The following is a 19,600-nucleotide window of genomic DNA, read 5'->3' as shown; positions in this document are numbered from 1 at the left end:
CCGAGATATCCTTGTTGGGCCACCTTTTGGTTGGTGCAACCCCAACCACCTGAATAGACTTATACCACCTGACACCTGGGATAATGAGGCTAATGGCCAGGAGAAAGCCCACTCCACAGCCCTGCCCCAGTCGACGCCTGCTGTGTCAGCGGCAGGGGCACTGGGATGCTGACACTGTGTCTGGTGCTGCGCCCCAGCGCCAGGGAGGAGAGCGGTGCTGGCCACACCCCGGCACAGTCACCCTCCGTCAGGGCAAGCGCCCCGGGGAGGGGAGATCCACCAGTGCGGGTCCCATGGGCAGATTCCCTCCTCCCCCTTTGGATGGGGCTGTGAGCCATCTGACCCTGAAAGCCAGTTCCACCATCGTTGGTGTACCTGAGGGCGGCAGCAGCATTCCACCTTCGTTGGCCTCCCCTCCCCTCCCCTTTTTTGTCCCCTTTATGCTTTCCTCCCCCCTCCCCCCCCTTGGTTGGGATTTATATCAATGATTTATGGGGCCAGAAATAGAACTCAAATTTTAAAGTTGTATTTTGATATATAAATATATAAATCAATGTTTGTAGGTGCAAACATACATGATTTGCATTGGTACACTGGTGTATTTGTATACTGGCTGTTGTAAGTAAGTCAGTCTGGATAGAGCTGGGCACCCTATCAATTCAATTAACAGTAATAATTGATTTAGACTGCACTGGGTGGCTGGCACCAGGGGGCCATACTGGCTGCAGGGAATGCCAGTTGATCAACTGGTGGACTTGAACGCATGCCCCCTATTCACATGCGCAACCCCCCCTCCACCCACACAGCACCTGTTTCCAGGTGTTCCTAAGCAATGCCTGCCCTGTAGGGGAGCTTGTCCTTCAAGCCTCGGGTCTTGGTCACTTCCTTGCAGAAGAAGGTGAACCCCGACCTCCCCGTGGAGATCAAGCCCAGCAACCGGCTCCGCAAGCTGCATGAGGAGAAGTTGTTGAAGAAGCAGCAGCTGAGAGCCCTGGTGAAGAGGCGCCGGGAGGAAGAGCAGCGCTGGCAGCTGGAGATGAGGCGAGTCGTCACCCTCCCCTTGCCGATCGATCGGTCGATGCCCAGGGTGGGGAGGAACCGGGTGCTGTGAGCTCCAGGCTGCTGTTTGTGTCCCAGCCGGCAGGTGGCTCGTATCAAGCGTCACGCCAGCCCACAGCTAAGGAAGCAGCCTGGCAGCGCAGGGGCCCAAAAGAAGCCCATGGGGTGTGGCTGGCTGGCACGCCAGGTCTTGAAGCAGGTGGCAAGCTATTGTTGGCACCTGATTGGGAGACTGCCGAGCACGGGTGGGGTTGCTGTGCGGAAGAAGGGACCCGCAAACCCCCTGTGCTTGTCTCTTGCCTTGCCAGCCCTGTGGTCTGGGGTCGCCCTGAGCCAGTTGAGACTGGATGGTGCACAGTTATTATTCACGACTGTGGTTCTTCCTTCCTCCCTTGGCATTTTGCTCTGTGTGGGGATAAAGAAGGAAAGCTTGTGTTCGTTGTAGCCCTGGGTGGGTTTTTGAGTTCTTGTTCTCACTCATGGCAATCTGCGGTTCCTATTTAGGGAATGGGCTTCTCTGCCGCTAAGGCGCTCTAACTCTGTCTGCGCCTACCGTTTCTCCCCCACCCCGATCTCCTGCAGACGCTACGAAGAGGAGATGTACTGGCGGAGAGTGGAGGAAGAGCAGCTGTACTGGGAGGAGCAGCGGCGTCGGCGTCTGGCTGCAGACTGGCGCCCCCCGCCCCTAATGGGCAGGCCTGGGGTGCCAGTGCCTCCTCTCTTGGTAAATCCCCTCGCTTCGGGATTTTGGTGACTTCAGCTCTCAGATTTCCAGGGTTCATACGTTGTGCTGTCTTTCCTTAGCCCACCTCCGGTATTAGACTCAGAACTTTTCCAGAAAAATGCAGTTAAGGGAGGAACAGGTTCCCCTTCTTGTGTCTTAACAAGGTTCTATAAGTGTCTGCTCTTCCCGCAAAAGCCCTGATAGCGGGTTTGTGCCCCAGTCCTGCACAGAGGCTGAGCCTGAATTCTCTGCATGTGCTGCAGGACGTAAATTGTGCCTGTGACTTCCCCAAAACCACCCACGATCAGGGTCACACTTTGCATAGGACCCACAGCCAGCTGAGTTTGGCTTGGAGTTTTGGAAAAGCGAGCTCCGTCCCCTGCCCCAAACATTATTGCAGTTCTCTTGCCAAGTTTGCAATCTGTTTTTTGTTCTTTTCCCCCTCCTTCCAGATTGCTAGTTAAAGCCTTCCATTTTATCTCCCGCAGCCCACCCGGCGGCCAGACTCTTCCAACGACCGGCACATCATGGCGAAGCACTCCAGCATCTACCCGACGGAGGAAGAGCTACAGGCCATTCAGACTGTGGTGTCGCACTCGGAGCGCGCCCTGAGGCTCGTCTCTGACTGGCTGACCGAACAAGAATCGGGGAAAGAGGAAGGCGATAAAGAGCCGGGGTAATGCTTACCTATCCACCCAGTGCGCTTCTGTTCCTCTCCTCTTCGAAGGGCAGATCTGCCCTTGCCTGTTTTATCCTCACAACCACCCTGTGAGAGAGTTGCTGTGGAGAGAAGGTGATTGGTCCAGGCCTGTAGGTTTCATGGCCGAGGTAATCTGCCCTCCCCATCCCAAGGCATTGCTTAAATTGTTGGGAATCCACCTGTTCTGTTTGGCTGTCTCCATCCATTCCTTTCTGTCTTGCCTTCCAAAGAAACTCAGCGTGGCAGCTGAGCGTCTCCCCCATTCTTGGGTGAGAACTAGGTCAGGGTCATCCCCAATGGCCAAAGCCAGTATCTCACAGCAGCCTTTATGGCACACTCCCTATTGTTTTCAACCATGGTGGATTCTATGAGGATTTCTCCGTTTGGCAGCTTTTCTAGATAATCATTCACCGTTAAGAGACAATTCTCAATATCACGTATTTAAGAGGCAGCCCTTGTGTAAAAGGAAAAAGAGCACAATATATTGTTGAAGGCTTTCACGGCCGGAATCACTTGGGTGCTGTGGGTTTCCGGGCTGTCTGGCCATGTTCTAGCAGCATTCTCTCTTGACTTTTCGCCTGCATCTGTGGCTGGCATCTTCAGAGGAGCTGATAGTTGGAAAAGAAAGCAAGTGGAATATATATACCTGTGAGTAAAGGTCAATAGGTGAGGGCATCTGAATAGGAGTGGTCTGGCAACTGAGTAACAATTAAGTGTAGCATGTGAATAACAATGGAGATAGCAAGGTCAATAGGTGAGGCATCTGAATAGAAGTAATCTGGCCTTTGTTCTCTTTGATTGTCTATAGTCATCCTGTGTCTGTGTGGAGCTGATTAGTCACTGTCTTGACTCTAGTGTTTTTCAAAACTGGCAGCCAAATTCTGTTCATTTTCATGCTTCCTTTCTGTTGAAATTGTCCATGTGCTTGTGGATTTCAATGGCTTCTCTGTGTAGTCTGACGTAGTGGTTGTCAGAGTGGTCCAGAATTTCTGTGTTTTCAAATAATATTCTGTGCCCAGGTTGGTTTATCATGTGTTCTGCTATTGCTGATTTTTCTGGCTAAAATAGTCTGCAGTGCCTTTCGTGTTCTTTGATTCGTGTCTGAGGGCTGCGTTTGGTGGTTCCTAGGTAGACTTGTCCACAGCTACATGGTATGCGGTAGACTCCTGCAGTAGCTAGAGGATCCCTCTTATCCTTTACCGACTGTAGCATTTGTTGAATTTTCGTAGTGGGTCTGTAGATTGTTTGTAGGTTATGCTTCTTCATCAGTTTTCCTATGTGGTCAGTGGTTTTCTTATGCGGTCATACATCAATAGCAGAACACCTAATAAAGACCACTCTGACAACCACTATGTTTAACTGGGGCTTGGACAGATTTATGGAGGAGAAGTCGATGTATGGCTACCAATCTGGATCTTCCTTGATCTGAGATTGCAAATGCCTTAACAGTCCAGGTGCTTGGGAGCAGCAGCAGCAGAAGGCCCTTGCTTTCACATCCTGCACATGAGCTCCCAAAGGCACCTGGTGGGCCACTGTGAGTAGCAGAGTGCTGGACTAGATGGACTCTGATCTGATCCAGCAGTCTTGTTCTTATGTTCTTATGTGTGTTTTGGTATTCTGGACAAGGTGTCTGTATTTTACTTTAAGACTGTATAGTAAGAAATAATCACACAAAGGGATTGTTAGTTCAGTCATTGAATTCATTTTCTGTACAGTATTAGCTAAGAGCAATTTTAATGCTCAAGCATATGTTGGTTAACGCATTTAGCCGCTTCCCACGCGTTTTCCCCCCTTTGTTTTTTTTCCTTTGCTTCTCCCTCTTGCCATGCTGGATTTCTACTAGTTGTATTATTGGTTGGTGCTTAAGCAGTTGGGGTGCCACCCAGTCCTCTTGTGTGTGGGAAATCGCTCAGGGTCAGAATATCTGCTTTGCACGCAGAAGGTTCCAGGTTCAGTCCTGGGCATCTCCAGTTAAAAGGATTAGCGAGTGGACAATATGAAAGTAAGACCCAGGATTGTTTGAGTAGACAAGACCGAGCTTGAGGGCCTGATTCGCTCCGCGCCAGTTTCATGTGCTCACGTGTCCCTCCCACAGGAAGACGGACGGCGTGCCCCGGGTGCTGAAGGGGGTCATGCGAGTGGGCATCCTGGCAAAAGGGCTGCTCCTTCGTGGGGACAGGAATGTGCACCTCATCCTGTTGTCTGCCCAGAAGCCGACGTTGACGCTCCTCCGGAGCATTGCAGAGCAGCTGCCTGAGCATCTGGGGGTAAGATCCCATTCTTTCCAGTTGGTCTGTGACAGTAAATCAATCAATCTGAATATAAACATTGAAATTAACTTAAAGTTTTTAAAAAAGAATCAGACCAGGGAGAAAAAAATCTCTTCCGAAACCCTCTGGGTTTCAATCCCCAGAAGGCCCCAGCAAAGGAGTCCAGGCTGCTCCGAGTCGGGGGTGGGGGGTGGGGGGTGGGGGAGCAGAGTCACAGCTGGGGGAGCCCTGCCCAGTGTAGTTGTCAGCCTTTTCTTTGTTACTGGGAGGCAGTGGACTCCATTGGCCACTCTTGGGCCACTTGCGTGGAGGAGAGGAAAGTCATTAGCATATTGGGGCCAAAAGATGGAGTGGGAGGTGCCTCAGGAGGGCTGATGGAGGCCGGGACAGACAGCTCATCCTTGTGGCAGAAGGGAGACTGGCAAGCCGATGTCAAAATTTGGATAAGGTGGGGAGTCCCCTGATCAAAGCAGTGGGAAAAGGGAATGATTTTGAAGAGGGGTAAAACTCAAAGAGGACAGAGGCTGAAAGGGCGGAGGGTGGGCGGGCGGACTGAGGAGTGGCACGCCGAGGATGACGGCGTTTGCTGTCGGGTCTTGTTCCCAGAAGGTGACCAAGGATAGTTATGAAGTCGTGTCCAACGTGGAGGAAGCCAGTATCGTCATTGGCTCGACCAAGGAGCCCAAAATGCAGGTGACGGTGTCTCTCACCTCTCCACTGGTGAGAGAAGAAGCTCCCGCTGCAGACGCAGGTCAGTTGCTGCTTGTTGCGCTTCTGTGCTCCGATGGGCGCCCGTTTCAGAGAGGACCGTTAAGTTTTAGTCTTGGTGGGTTTTCCCCCTCCTTGAAAACACACGTGGTGGCATTTGGGCACGCCTCTGGCTGACCCGGCAGCGGTGGATGCTGGCCACAGAGTTCTCCAGCTCCGACTGGAGGTTGCTTTTGGTTATTGCTCCAAGTGCTGGCTGAAGAGGGTTGGCTACGGTTGGAATTGCTTACAGTGGTCAAATCCACCGGATTTGGATGCTGTTTGCAGGTTTGAACCTCACCCATTCCCTGAACAAAAGGCAGTTTGTAGCAGTCCAAGGAAGAGGCAGAGGCCGCTTTACTTGTGTTGTATCGTATTGTATATTTAATTTATATGCTGCCCTCCCTTGAGAGGCTCAGGGCGGTGCACAACAATATAATAACAACACCAGTAATCATAACACCATTTAACAAAGCCTTTGACAATACATCATTTAACAAACATCAATAAACATAAAGTCAATAACATAACATAAACATCATAAGCATAACGTAAACAACAATAACATAGCATTATCACACAGCATTATGAGCAACAATAAACATAACTGGTTCTGGTGGGTTTTCCGGGCTGTGTGGCCGTGGTCTGGTGGATTTTGTTCCTAACGTTTCGCCTGCATCTGTGGCTGGCATCTTCAGAGGTGTATCACAGAGAACCAGAACCAGTTGAATCCGGCCATGAAAGCCTTCGACAATACAATAAACATAACATAAACAACAGACATCAGTAGCAACATATGAGAAAGACGGTGATGGAGGGGTTGGCGCCCCTTTTCTATCCATAAAGGCTGGAGATTTTGGGATGCTCCCAATGAGGCTGCGCCCCACCCTTTTATTTTCAGTCCCTCTTAAAATAGTCCTTTCCTGAATATCCCGGGTTCAGTCTCCAGCATCTTCAGTACAGGGACTCTGGACGACCTTCCTGTGTCTGAGATTCCAAAGAGCCACTGCCCATCAGAGGAGGGCAGCTGGTCTGGACGTTGGCAGCCTGCAGAGCTGACCGGCTCTTCAAGTGGGGACTGGCTGGTGGACATCAGCCCTCCTCAACAAAACAGCCGTGGTTGTAGAATTTAGATGATGCGACATACCCCAGCTCTGACCTGGGCGTGTGAGACTAGCCTGATCTCATCAGATTTCATAAATTAAGCAGGGTCAGCCCTGGTTAGAATTTGGGTGAGAGGCCGTCAAGGAATACCAGGGGCGTGAGGCAGAGGCAGCCAACGGCGAACTGTCTCTGGACATGTTTTGCCTTGAAAAGCCCACCAGACTGGCTGCTTGGCTGCCCTTCGCAGTCTCCCCCTCCCTCTGATTTCTCAGTGGCAATCTCTCCGTGGGTTGATGACGGGCCCAAGGATGAGAAAAGCTTTGAACTATTTCAGCCTGAAAGTTCTGTAATGGTGCAAAGTGAGTTACCCAAATCTAATCAAGTAGATTTTTTTTACACCTTGCTAAGCAGGTATCGGAAGGAAAGTAACATGATATATAGTGGAACCTCGGTAATCGTAGCCTTCGGTTTTTGTCCGTTTAAATTTCCGCCGGTTGTCCCCGGCGGTTTTTTGGCCTCGGTTTTTGCCGGGCACCTCTCTTTTCGGCTACGCAGTTGCGTAAATTTACGCTTTGCATAAATTTGCTACTCCGTTTGCGTAGCGCATGCGCAAACGGTGTAGCTTTGGTTTTCGCTGGTTTCAGTTTTCGCCACATGTTGCCGGACGGATTACCGGCGAAAACCAAGGTTCCACTGTAGTCTGATCAGCTAAATTAGCTATGGCTTGGTGGCAACCCCTCCCCCAGATTTTGATAAATGATGGTTTATAAACCTGACTTTGAAATCTATACAATACAACAACCTTTATTAGGCATATTAAAATAGGCTCCAGAGCATTACAGACCCGGGTTCGCGTGCCTCCACCAGCCACGAACACAGGGCCGGGGGGGAGGTGTGGCGATGTTCATCCGTGATTCCATTCCCTTCAGGGCGGCCCCCATCCCAGAGATTGCCGGCATGGAGTGTGTCGGCCTAGAGTGGTTGGCCGTGGAGAGGATGGCGGTCCTCCTGGTGTACCGGTCGCCTAGCGCACCAGGGGACAGCCTGCTGCGGCTGCTGGAGGTGGTGGCGGACTGGGCATTGCGGTTCCCCAGTCTTATTGTTCTGGGGGACTTTAATGTCCATGCCGACACCGCCTCATGTACAGTGGCTGCGGACCTGGTGTCATCCATGGCGGCACTAGGCCTCTCCTTGGTAAGTTCTGGCCCCACTCATGAGGCCGGCCACACGCTGGATTTGGTCTTTGGTTTGGGGGTTAATATGGTCATATCCTCTACGGATAGAATGCCATGGTCTGACCATTACGCCTTGAAGGTTCGGATGGCCCTGCCACGCCAAACCCGTCTAGGCGAGGGGCTGATTTATGCCCGCCCGCGGAGACTTATGGATCCGATTGGTTTCCTGAATGCTCTGCGGGACCCTGAACCCGCCGGCACACTCGATGAGCAGGTGGAGGACTGGAACTCCGGCTCTCCGATGCCATCGAGATTGTTGCTCCGGCGTCCTCTTCGCCCCCGTGTTCGGCAGGCTCCTTGGTATACCGAGGAGCTGCGCCATATGAAACGGATGCTTAGGCGACTAAGAGCAAGTGTGGCGGAAATCTCGTGACGGAGCTTGTGAACATCTTATAGGGCGTTTATGAAGGCCGAGGAGATGGCAACGAAGGAGTCGGAGAGGGCGTGGTCGCCTCCTCGCTTGCGTCTGCTAGCTCCGGCCCGAAGCAATTATTTCATTATAATTCGGTCTGTGACCTCCTTATCGGAAGGGTCTACAAATCATCGATTGGCTATTAGCTGTGAGGCATTCATGAGTTTTGCAGATAAAGTCCGTTGCTTCGCCGGGACCTTCCCGCCACGTTATCTACAATTAGTGAACTGGAGGCTCCCTTGCCGTCTTCGGGCCCAAGTTTGGCCCAGTTCTCCCTGCTCTCCGCAGCCGCTGTTGACAGGGCCTTGGCTGCTGTTAGACCTACTACCTGTCCTCTGGATCCGTGCCCCTCCTGGCTTATAAAAGCTTGCCGGGCGGAGCTACGACCCCATCTGTTGAACATCATCAATGGCTCCCTTGAGCAAGGGGTCTTTCGGATGGGTTGAAGGAGGCAGTGGTCCGCCCACTCTTGAAAAGACCATCGTTAGATCCAGGTGATCTGGCCAATTACCGCCCCGTCTCGAATCTTTCGTTTCTGGGGAAGGTAATTGAGAGAGTGGTGTTGGAGCAGCTTCAGGGTTTCCTGGATGACGCATCGGCTTTTGACCCCTTCCAGTCCGGCTTCCGTGCTGGGCATGGGACGGAGACCGCTCTTGTCGCCATCACAGACACGCTCCGTATGCAACTCGACCGGGGCGGATCGGCGCTGCTGGTTTTGTTAGATCTTACCGCAGCGTTTGATATGGTCGATCACGACCTTTTGACCCACCGCCTGGCCGCTTCCGGGGTACGGGGCACTGTCCTTCAGTGGATTGCCTCGTTTCTCCGGGATCGAGTCAGCAAGTGTGGTGCGGGGATGAAGCCTCCGGAGGTGCCCGCTTCAGTGCGGAGTACGCAGGGAGCGCTGCTATCCCCGCTATTATTTAACATCTATATGCGACCACTTGCTCAGTTGGTGCGGAGCTTTGGGCTGATCTGTCATCAATATGCTGATGACACTCAGCTCATTCTGTTGATGGAGGGGGGAGCGGTTGCCGCCCCTGCGGCTCTCCAGCATTGTTTGGAGGCGGTAGCTGGTTGGTTGCAGCAGAGCAGGTTGCAACTGAATCCATCGGAGATCCTCTGGCTAGACCGCAGGGGTGAGGTTAGGGATTTCCAGCCGCCGGTGTGGGAGGGGGTCTCATTGGCGCCGACCCCCTCTGTTCGCAGTCTGGGGGTCCACCTGGATTCGTCTCTCTCAATGGAGACCCAGGTGGCCCATACAACCCGGACTGCATTTTTCCATCTTCGCCAGGCCCGGCGGTTGGCTCCCTTCCTCTCCCAGGCGGATCTGGCCACTGTGATCCATGCAACGGTCACCTCCAGGCTGGACTATTGTAACTCGCTGTACGCCGGCCTTCCCTTGCGTTTGATTCGGAAGTTAAAACTGGTCCAACCTGCGGCAGCACGCCTGCTCACAGGAGGCGCCTTCAGAGAACACATCCAGCCTGTGTTGCGACAGCTGCATTGGCTCCCGGTTGAATTCCGAATCATCTTCAAGGTGTGGGTTTTGACCTTTAAGGCTTTGCCTGCTGACCTGGGACCCTCGTACCTTCGGGACCACATCACCCCATATGTCCCAACTCGGCCTCTGCGCTCTGCAGAGGCCAACTTACTGGTGGCCCCGGGCCCCTCTATGATGCGGCTGGCCTCCACGCGGGCCAGGACCTTCCACGGCACTGGCCCGGCCTGGTGGAACACCCTTCCTCCAGCTGTCCGGGCCCTGCGGGACCTGGGTGAGTTCCGCAGGGCCTGTAAGACTGTGTTGTTCCACCGGGCCTTTGGAGTGTCCAGCTGCTGACATGGTGCCCCCTTACTGCCCTGCCCCTAGGGCAGTTACATCAGGGTCCCCTCATATTGAGGGGTCCTGCCATCCCCCCCCCATGGGGTAGGTTTTAAATTGGGGTCGGACTTTTATTATGTATTATGGTTTTTTGCTGTTTTATGAGTTTTAAGCTATTTTATGGGATGGAGCCTATGTGTTTATATTTGTACGACCGCTCCTGTTGATGTTGTAGTGAATGTTGTTCACCGCCCGGAGCCCTTCGGGGATCGGGCGGTATACAAATTAAATAAATAAATAAATAATAATAATAATAATAATAATAATAATAATAATAATAATAATAATAATAATAATAATAATCCTCGCTTGGTGTTGATTGATTCCTGTCAGGACCCCCACCCCCCACCCTGGATTGTCTAAGGAAATCACTTCAATTTTAGTAAATCTTTTTTCAGAAACAGCGATTCAGGTAGAATAGGACACCATACGTTTATTGACAGAACTGGTAAATCTCCGCCAAAACTCCTCTACAAATACAGAAAGCAAATGACTAACTCCCCAGGAGAGCAGCAGTGGTATAGTGGTTAAGAGCAGGCGCACTCTAATCTGGGTTTGATTCCCCGCTCAGCCACTTGAGCTGTGGAGGCTTATCTGGGGAACTGGATTAGCCTGTGCACTTCAACACACACTAGCTGGGTGACCTTGGGCTAGTCACAGCTCTTTGGAACTCTCTCGGTCCCACCCACCTCACAGGGTGTTTGTTGTTGGAGGGGGGAGGGAAAGGAGATTGTCAGCCCCTTGAATCTCCTTATAAATCCAAACTCCTCCTCTTCTTCCCACTCCAAAGAACACACACACCTTCTCAGAAAAACCCGACGCTTCTCTCTCAAGCTGAGCCTCCTTATCTCATCCTTTTAACAACAGGATGTGGATTCCCAGGACAGCTTGGGAAGGGGCGGGAGAAATAACCGTACCCACCTCCTGTCAGAGGGAGAACTATAGTCAGGCCTGGTTTAATGACCATACCACCCCGCCCCGCCTTACTATTCTGACCAACTGGGGTCTGATGAAACCACAGTTGAGCATGCCACCCACTTTGACCAGCGTGGACTACGGAGAGGCTGGGTGCTCATGGGTGTGCACCTGTGATGTGATTCAGTTCTGATCCCAGTCTTGGTCTTCTTCAGAGGCCTCGCCAGAACCTCAGCTCGAGTCGTCCGATTTCTTGGATAAGCAGAAGTGCCTGGAGTCACTAGCTGCTCTTCGCCACGCCAAATGGTTCCAGGTAAAGCCGGAGCTTCTCTGAGACGGTCTGGATGTGTAGTTCTCTCTCTTTTTTCCTGGCCTGCCCAGCAAGCCGAGGACACGCAAGGGAGCAACCGTCTTGAGTGAATCCCTTCCCCTTTTTCTTTAACTAAGACCCGTGGGAAGATCAGCATTGGAGCTGCCTCGTTTGCCATTTCAGTTCTGACCGAAAGATCCGAGCTGTGGAAGGATAAGCGCAGAGGGCGGGTGGTGTTGAGTCCACAAGCACCTCTGGATGGTTCCTCCTGGCACGCGGTTTGGGCTTTGCTGTTGTAGGATCTACCCTCCCCCCCACCCCAGAGGGCTTCTTCTCCCACGACATCATTGGTGTTTCGTTTCCTTCCCAAGGCCCGAGCGAACGGCCTGCAGTCCTGTGTGATCATCATCCGGGTGTTGCGGGACCTGTGCCAGCGTGTGCCAACATGGGGTGCTCTTCCGGATTGGGTAAGGAGACAGGGACGGAAGCCAACTTCTAGCCGTCTTGGGGCCATCTTGCCAGATCTCTTGGACAGTCGGACGCTGTTGCGAAAGAGCGCGAAAGGCCCAGAATCCAGGAGTGATTTCCCTCCATCTTCTTGAGGACTGAAATAATCGCTGTTCTTTGGTGCAGTTCTCTGGCAGAAAACTCCTGTCAGACCTTATTAACCCCTCCTCTCTCCCCCCCCCCACACACACTGTTTTGTTTTGTTTTCAAAATGGTGGACATCACCTCGTCTTCCAGTGGTAACTTCTCTGAAGAGCTTTCTTATTTTTTATTCTCTCTCTCTTTCTCGTGTATCTAATCTGGAGGAACCGGGTTTGATTCCCCGCTCTGCCACCTGAGCTGTGGAGGCTTATCTGGGGAATTCAGATTAGCCTGTGCACTCCCACACACGCCAGCTGGGTGACCTTGGGCTAGTCACAGCTTTTCGGAGCTCTCTCAGCCCCACCTACCTCACAGGGTGTTTGTTGTGAGGGGGGAAGGGCAAGGAGATTGTCAGCCCCTTTGAGTCTCCTGCAGGAGAGAAAGGGGGGATATGAATCCAAACTCTTCTTCTGAATCTCTTGCCCACCAATACGAGGGGGCTTATCTTGAGTTCTGTTAACACGGAATAGGAAGCGAACAACTTGGCAGTGCTGATGTTTCTGAACTGATGCGACCCTGGTTTTTGCCCAGCTCCTGCCTGTGAACTCTTGCCTGGGCGGCATTCTCCCAGGGGGAGGTTTCTGGTCTGCTGTCAACACCTGCTCCCATTTGGAGATCTCCAAGGCATGAATGTTGTTGTCTTCTCTAAATGTAAATCTCCGTCCCCCTCTCCCCAGGCTATGGAGCTCCTGGTCGAAAGGGCTCTGAGCAGCACTGCGGGGCCGTTGGGTCCTGGCGAGGCCATCCGGCGCGTCCTGGAGTGCATCGCCACTGGAATGCTCCTGTCAGGTCAGTTCCGCCCAGGTGTCCCTGCGGCACCTCCCTTCCACGGCTGTGGATCTGACCACCGCTTGGATTATGGAAGAAGCATAAGAGCATAAGCATAAGCATTTTATTGTCATTGTGCACGCACAACGAAATTTACAGCAGCATTCCTCGATGCACACAATTCCAGACATTCCCCATCCTCACTTTCCCCTTCCTCCACCCATCCCTACACAGCCCCAAACACATCAACACGAAGCCACAGAGTTTAGCATAGCCACAGCTCTAGAGTAGAAGCTGTCTCTAAGCCTCTTTGTCCTAGTTTTGATAGACCTGTATCGTCTGCCGGATGGTCACAGTTCAAAAAGAGAGTGTGCTGGATGAGACGGGTGTCTCAGAGTATTTTGGGCTTTCTTTAGGCTTCGGGAATTATAGAGTTCTTCCAAGGAGGGGAGAGGGCAGCCGATAAGCCTCTGTGCAGTAGTGATCACCCTTTGGGGCGCCTCAGGCTGGTGGGTTTCTCCAAGAGGTCTCAGGTTGGTGGGTTTCTCCAAGGGGGCCCTATTTTAGCATCCACACTTGTGCTGAGCCACACACACCATCTGGTCCTAGAGGGCACTGCCCAAATTATTCCTATAGAGGACACCTTGCCAGGGAACGGGAAAAATGGGGGGAGAACTTCCTGCAACAGTAGAATGGCTATATTGTACAATATTGCTTGCTAGGCCCTGTCCTGAAGCAATAAAGCAATTGATTGATTTATTGATTAGAATCAACTTAAATTGGCAGTTTCTATCGATTCCCCTTTCCCTCTGCTGATCATTTTCAGGGTTCCCTTCCTGCCAGAACCAGCATTTCATGGAGATCGGGGGGGGTAGCGGGCGCTGGGGGAAGGTGGGAACATTCCATTCTGCCCCTGGGATACAACTCAGGGCCCCTCTTGTCAGCTTGCAGGCTGGCTTCCAAACTGCAGAACCCCTCCATACATTTTTGCCGGGGCTGCTCACCATGGTAAACTGATGCAACGTGCGCAAGGGAAGCTAGGTGTGCTTTGTAGCATGCCAGCCAAATACCTGCAGGCAGGGGCTGCGTGTGTTGGCCCCAGTGCTTTGAGCCCTAGACCCAAGCACGTACGAAGCCCAGGAACTGCCAATGCTGTTGCTTTGTGCTCCGGGCCGAAGAAGCGTTGAGCATTTCCCTCGGGTTCTGGTCCCGACTTCTGAAGATTTGCTCAGTGGGGTCAGTTGAATTTCTCCCTTGTTGGCTTGAAAGGACCAGTTTTGACCCCTGATGACAGGGCAGAGGGTGCGTGGGCAAGAGGGTCATCTTGTGCTGTGTGCACAGAGCTGGGGAGAACTGATGACACTCGTTTGCAACTCCGGGTGTTCTTGAGAGGGGCAATGGGGGTGGGGTGGGGGGCATGGGGCATGGTTGTGCAAAAGTCAACGAACCGAGTAAGCAAGCCACAGGACTGTTCCTTGCAGGGTGGGAGTGGCCTCCAGCTGCCAAAACGCGCCTTTACCTCCCCTCGCTACCTCCCGTTTGGGTCATGTAATTGGTGGTGCCATTCCTCCTTGCCTTCAGATGGCCCCGGGCTTCAAGACCCCTGTGAGAAAGAGGCGACCGACGTCTTGCAGAGCATGAGCCAGCAGTCGCGGGAGGATATCACGGCCAGCAGCCAGGTGGGTCCCTCCCCCCGTTAGCAAAAGTTCTGCCGTACCTGAAAACACGCATGAGAATCAACTTGGCCTGGCAGTGATTCTCTGGGTTCTCAGGCCAAGAACAGTCTTTGCCAGGGCCTGATATTCTTCATGTGGAGCTGCCGGGGGTTTGGGGTTCAGGACTTCCCGCATATGAAAGCTCTGCTATGGATCCAGAATTTCTGCAGTGCGGGCCACAGATGTCTCAGTGAACTGTCAAAGGCTTTCACGGCCGGAATCACTGGGGTGTTGTGTGGTTTCCAGGCTGTATGGCCGTGTCCCAGTAGCATTTTCTACTGATGTTTTGCCTGCATCTGTGGCTGGCATCTTCTACCGCACCACACCCCAGAGGTGTCTCTATTCATTGTGGTCCTGCCTCCCCCCCCCACCCCGTTGCTCTGGGCAGTGCTGGGTGTTCCATTCCCAACCCCGACTGACCCTTTTGCCCTGGAAGATTGAAATGCACAACCTTTCTTCCTTTGGTCTCTCCCTCAGGTAGTCTTCCTATAACTCATAGGTGACAAACTCGCGGCCCTCCAGATGTTATGGACTACAGTTCCCATCATCCCCTGCCGGCATCATGTTGGCAAGGGATGATGGGAACTGTAGTCCATAACATCTGGAGGGCCGCGAGTTTGACACCTGTGCTATAACTGCTTTGCTTGGGGACCAGTTGCAAATCTATTTAATTCACTTATACACTCCCTTTCCCCTCTGTGGGAACCCAGAGTGGCTTACGTCATTCTCCTGTCTTCCATTTTATTCTCACAGCCACCCTGTGAGGTAGGTTAGGTTGAGAGAGTGTGACAGGCTCACGGCCACCTGGCGAGCTTCCATAGAAGAGTGGGGATTTGAACCCAGACCTTCCAGCTACTAGTCAAAACACTTTTAACCACTTCTGCAGATTGGCTCTCAGCTAGGCTCTGGGCCTGGCTGCGGTTCACTGAGCCAGATAACCTGCGCCGGGTGAACTGGCGTCAGACTTCCTTTCTCCTTCGGTGGGGTTGCGCCCTTCACACTTGGCCCATGGAAAACTCGCTCCTCCTGGAACTACAGGGGTGGTCCTTTCCCTTCCCCATCCTCCAGTTTCCACAGCCCTATGTTCGTATAGGTCGCTGTTTTTGGAGCAGCTCAGCTGAATCAAGAAATGGGGAAGATGAACCCCACGTCTCGTCAGCAGAGAAGGCAGGGAGGGAGGGGGAGGGAGACCAGGCTCGTCCTGGATCCTGGATCCAGCCTCGTCCTGGATCCACAAAGGAGCTTCCTTCAGGGGGGAAGGGCAAGGGGGAAGGGCAAGGAGATTGTCAGCCCCTTTGAGTCTCCTGCAGGAGAGAAAGGGGGAATATAAATCCAAACTCTTCTTCTTCTTCACACCAGTTGGGTGCTAATGATGTGCCTGGGGACGAAGGGCACTTAGCGCCCCAACCCACCTGGCCTCATTGCTGGGCCCAGTGGAGAGTCCGAGAGGGTCCCAGGCCCACCGTCCCTGAGGCCAGCTCTGCTGCCTTCTTCGGAGTCTGAGGCCCACATGCAGAGTGGAGACGAGATGACTCCGATTGCTCAGAGAGTACCACGAGTGTCCCAAGTGGGGATCAGGGCCCCGCTGCCTCTAGAGGAGGAGGGCCTCTGGGGTCAGGCTCCTCCTGCGTGGCTGGAAACCGCAAGTCTCCTGGGGACAAATTTGGTCTCCTGCAGCTTTTGCTGGCGCAGCAGGTACAGCTACCACTAGAGGGAGCCCAAGGAAGAGGAGTTTGGATTTATTTATGCCCCACCATTCTCTCCTGCAAGGAGACTCAAGGTGGCTCACAAGCTCCTTTCCCTTCCTCTCCCCACAACAGGCACCTGGTGAGGCAGGTGGGGCTGAGAGCCTGCCCCAGTAATTATTCTTGCTGGGGTTGATGGGAACTGTTGTTTCCGCAGCTTCCCAACTTACATTTGGCTGACTGGGTAGTGGTGTCAGCAGGGGAGATCCACGCATGCTTGAAACACTCATTTTTACAGGGAAGCAAGAGGCTGGGCTGACCTTGTTGGATCTCAGAAACCAAGCAGGGCTGTCCCTGGTTAGTCCTTGGAGAGGAGACAGCCAAGGAAGTCCAGGGTTGCGACACAGAGGCAGGCTGTCCAGTGAGCAGGGAATGTTTAGTGGGGTATATATTGTCCATGTCCCAGGGTTGGGAAGTGACTCTGAGAATTAACAAAGCTTGGCTACCAGTACCTAAAAACACCAAAAGCAAACCCCAGGGGCATGCTAAGTTCATGAACAATGGACTCCAACCAAACACAGGATTTGCATTCACCAATATTGCTGCTGCTGCAGGGCATGGAAATATGAATCGCTCCCTGGACTGAAAAACCCCACCTGCCATACAATACTATCAACCACATATTTGCATAGCAAGTTCCACCCAAACACTTACTGATTGGTTCCCCATCCTGGGATATGGACAATATATACCCCACTAAAACATTCCCTCTGTGATACGCCTCTGAAGATGCCGGCCACAGATGCAGGCAAAAAGTTAGGCACAAGATCCACCAGACCACGGCCACACAGCCTGGAAAACCCGCCACAACAAGGATACATTCAGTTTCCAAGCAGGGATCTGCAACGCTTGTAGCTTTGCGACCACATACTTTTTAAGGGGCTTCTTTTCCCCCCTTAGCAGCAGGCCCAGATCTACGCAGTGAACTGTTGTTGTTCTTTTAAAACAAACTCTTCTTTACCACTCGTGGTGGCTGTTCCAAAACAAAGCGTTTCAGCAGGGGCTTGTCTTCCTTCCCCCCCGCAGCATGCCCTGCGGATGCTGGCATTCCGCCAGATCCACAAAGTGCTCGGCATGGAGCCCTTGCCGCTGTCCAAAAGCAGGCTTGCCGTGCACGGCCGGAAGAGGCGACTGGACACGGACGAGGAGACGGCGGGCGAAGGGGACGGGAAGAAGGACAAGAAAGAGGATGAGGACGACAAGGCCTGACCACCGTTGCAGGACTGGCTAAGCCAACGTTGACATGACTTTGCTTTTTATATATATAAATATATATATAAAAATATAATGTTGCTGTTTAGTCTACAATTCGGTAAATTCGAGTGTTTTCTCTCCTTCCGCCCCCACCCCGACACCTTGGAACAGCATACTGTAGATTTTGTTTTACTGTGTTTGAATCATTAAAGGGATTCCATCATGCCACAAAGAGTAAAGGTTGCTTCCGCAACAGCCCTCGTCTTTCTGACCCCACGCACAGCAAAGATGCCTTCCTCGCAGCCGCGTCCTTTCAGCATCCCTTTCAGGAAATGGCTTGCCTCACTGACAGTGGACCTGAGCTTCAGAAATGTCTCCCGCTGTCCCAAACTTAGCTGCGTGCTTTTAGGCTAGCAAACCCGAGTTGGGTGAAATTCCTCACGGGAATACAGGCAGAAGTGGCCGTTTTAAAGAATCCCGGGGCATCTGCTGGAAAGGATGGCCCCCATCTGCGACTGCTTCTTCCCCTTAAACACGTCCTCCTGTTTTCCTCTCCCCACCCATCCTTGAGTGCAGTTGGGAAGATGTTTGGGTGTAATTATACAAAGAGGGAATGATATTAAATGGGGGGGTTGGTTCACATATCAATTTACAACGGGCTAGGGCAGTGGTGGCGAACCTTTGGCACTCCAGATGTTATGGACTACAATTCCTATCAGCCCCTGCCAGCATGGCCAGTTGACCATGCAGGCAGGGGCTGATGGGAATTGTAGTCCATAACATCTGGAGTGCCAAAGGTTCGCCACCACGGGGCTAGGGGCAAAAGCTTCAGTCCCCAAACGATGGAGAGCACAACGTGCCCCGCCCTCTTCAAACAGGTCAGAGGTTTCATGCCAATACTTAAGGTCATAACATTTTTTTTGGGGGGGGGGGACAATGGAGCAAGAGGCCCAAAAGCCGGCTGTCCAGGGAAACAGGGAAGGACAGCGGGGTGGTCTACATCTCCACATGGGGGGCCACTTGTGTCTCCTGAACCAGGCATATGCTACCTTGAGTGCCTTGCAAAGAGCAGGCCACGCCCAAAGGTGCATTTGGAATTGCGTTTGTGCATTTGTGCTTCCCGCCTCTTGCCTTTTTGTAAACGCGCAGCCATAGTGGGGTTCAGCTGCTGCAGCTTTGTTCTGCCGCGCGCAGAGCCTCTTCTCTGGCGTAAAGGGCCTTCCCCGTGCGCGTTCGCAGGACCCAACCCGTTGAGCTGCACAGATGCTGAAATTTGAATCTCTGTAACCTCATGACGTGGCTAAAGGGGACCCCTTTTTGGGGAGATGGGGTGGGGGGAGGTTTCCCTTCTCGGATCCTGGCTTCATGGGCCAGAGTACACGTTTCTCCTCCGCGGAGGCTTTTCCTAAAACGACTGTGGTGTTTTTGTTAAAATAAGGGTTTAAACTTAACTCTTGCTGTTGGATCTGGATTTTTAAAAAATGACACCCATTTTTGACTGTATTAACTGGTACTGCTTGAGGGCGAGAGGAGAACGGGGGGGCAGGGCCACCCTCCCTGAAATAAAGATATCCTTTCTCCCTCATTCTGTGTAACTTTGACTGTTTACCCTGGAAATCCGCACGAGGAAGTGAGGCATTTGAGTCTTGTCTCCAGATGCGCACACTTCTCCGATATATTCTCCAATGCCCTCTCATCCACCCCACCCCCAAAATTACACTTTAGGTTACCAAAAAAAAAGCGTTCAAATTCGTTTTTGGGTGTGCTGCTTTCCGGGGGCAGCATTTCGGCCCCCAGAATATGTGAGGCACTTCACAAAGCTTTCACTGACAGCTGAAACACCTCCATGGCCTTGAAGCTGTTTCCAGGTGTCCTGGGCATATCCTGGTGTTCTCTTCCTTTCTCAGCTGCCGGAGTTTTCCATTGCTCGGCATCAGGCCGCTTGCACGAAGCTCATGTACCATTCCGACTACCATTCCGACCAGCAGTGGCGTAGGAGGTTAAGAGCTCGTGTATCTAATCTGGAGGAACCGGGTTTGATTCCCAGCTCTGCCGCCTGAGCTGTGGAGGCTTATCTGGGGAATTCAGATTAGCCTGTGCACTCCCACACACGCCAGCTGGGTGACCTTGGGCTAGTCACAGCTTCTCGGAGCTCTCTCAGCCCCACCCACC

At 52.6% G+C, this 19,600-nt stretch overlaps 1 protein-coding gene across 4 annotated transcripts in view; it reads left to right on the top strand.

Annotated features, from left to right (window-relative positions):
* Window positions 1-17,660, top strand: part of LOC125432985 (zinc finger RNA-binding protein-like) — a 50,252-nt gene extending 32,592 nt beyond the window's left edge. For 3 of the 4 annotated variants that reach the window (XM_048497195.1, XM_048497194.1, XM_048497196.1), the window contains exons 10-19: window positions 893-1,041; window positions 1,642-1,783; window positions 2,272-2,459; window positions 4,579-4,750; window positions 5,360-5,504; window positions 11,264-11,361; window positions 11,730-11,825; window positions 12,684-12,795; window positions 14,356-14,453; window positions 17,261-17,660. In XM_048497195.1, coding sequence (XP_048353152.1) covers window positions 893-1,041; window positions 1,642-1,783; window positions 2,272-2,459; window positions 4,579-4,750; window positions 5,360-5,504; window positions 11,264-11,361; window positions 11,730-11,825; window positions 12,684-12,795; window positions 14,356-14,453; window positions 17,261-17,443 — 1,383 coding nt within the window. In that variant the 3' untranslated portion in view covers window positions 17,444-17,660. Of the gene's footprint in view, window positions 1-892; window positions 1,042-1,641; window positions 1,784-2,271; window positions 2,460-4,578; window positions 4,751-5,359; window positions 5,505-11,263; window positions 11,362-11,729; window positions 11,826-12,683; window positions 12,796-14,255; window positions 14,454-17,260 lie in introns of those variants that run through there. The other variant, XM_048497197.1, reaches the window with a different exon arrangement.
* Window positions 17,661-19,600: the final 1,940 nt, after the last annotated feature.

This window comes from Sphaerodactylus townsendi, linkage group LG05, assembly GCF_021028975.2.
Source record: "Sphaerodactylus townsendi isolate TG3544 linkage group LG05, MPM_Stown_v2.3, whole genome shotgun sequence".
NCBI lineage: Eukaryota > Metazoa > Chordata > Lepidosauria > Squamata > Sphaerodactylidae > Sphaerodactylus > Sphaerodactylus townsendi.
Note: the sequence above shows the minus strand (reverse complement) of the source record. Positions and strands in the feature narration are given on the sequence as shown.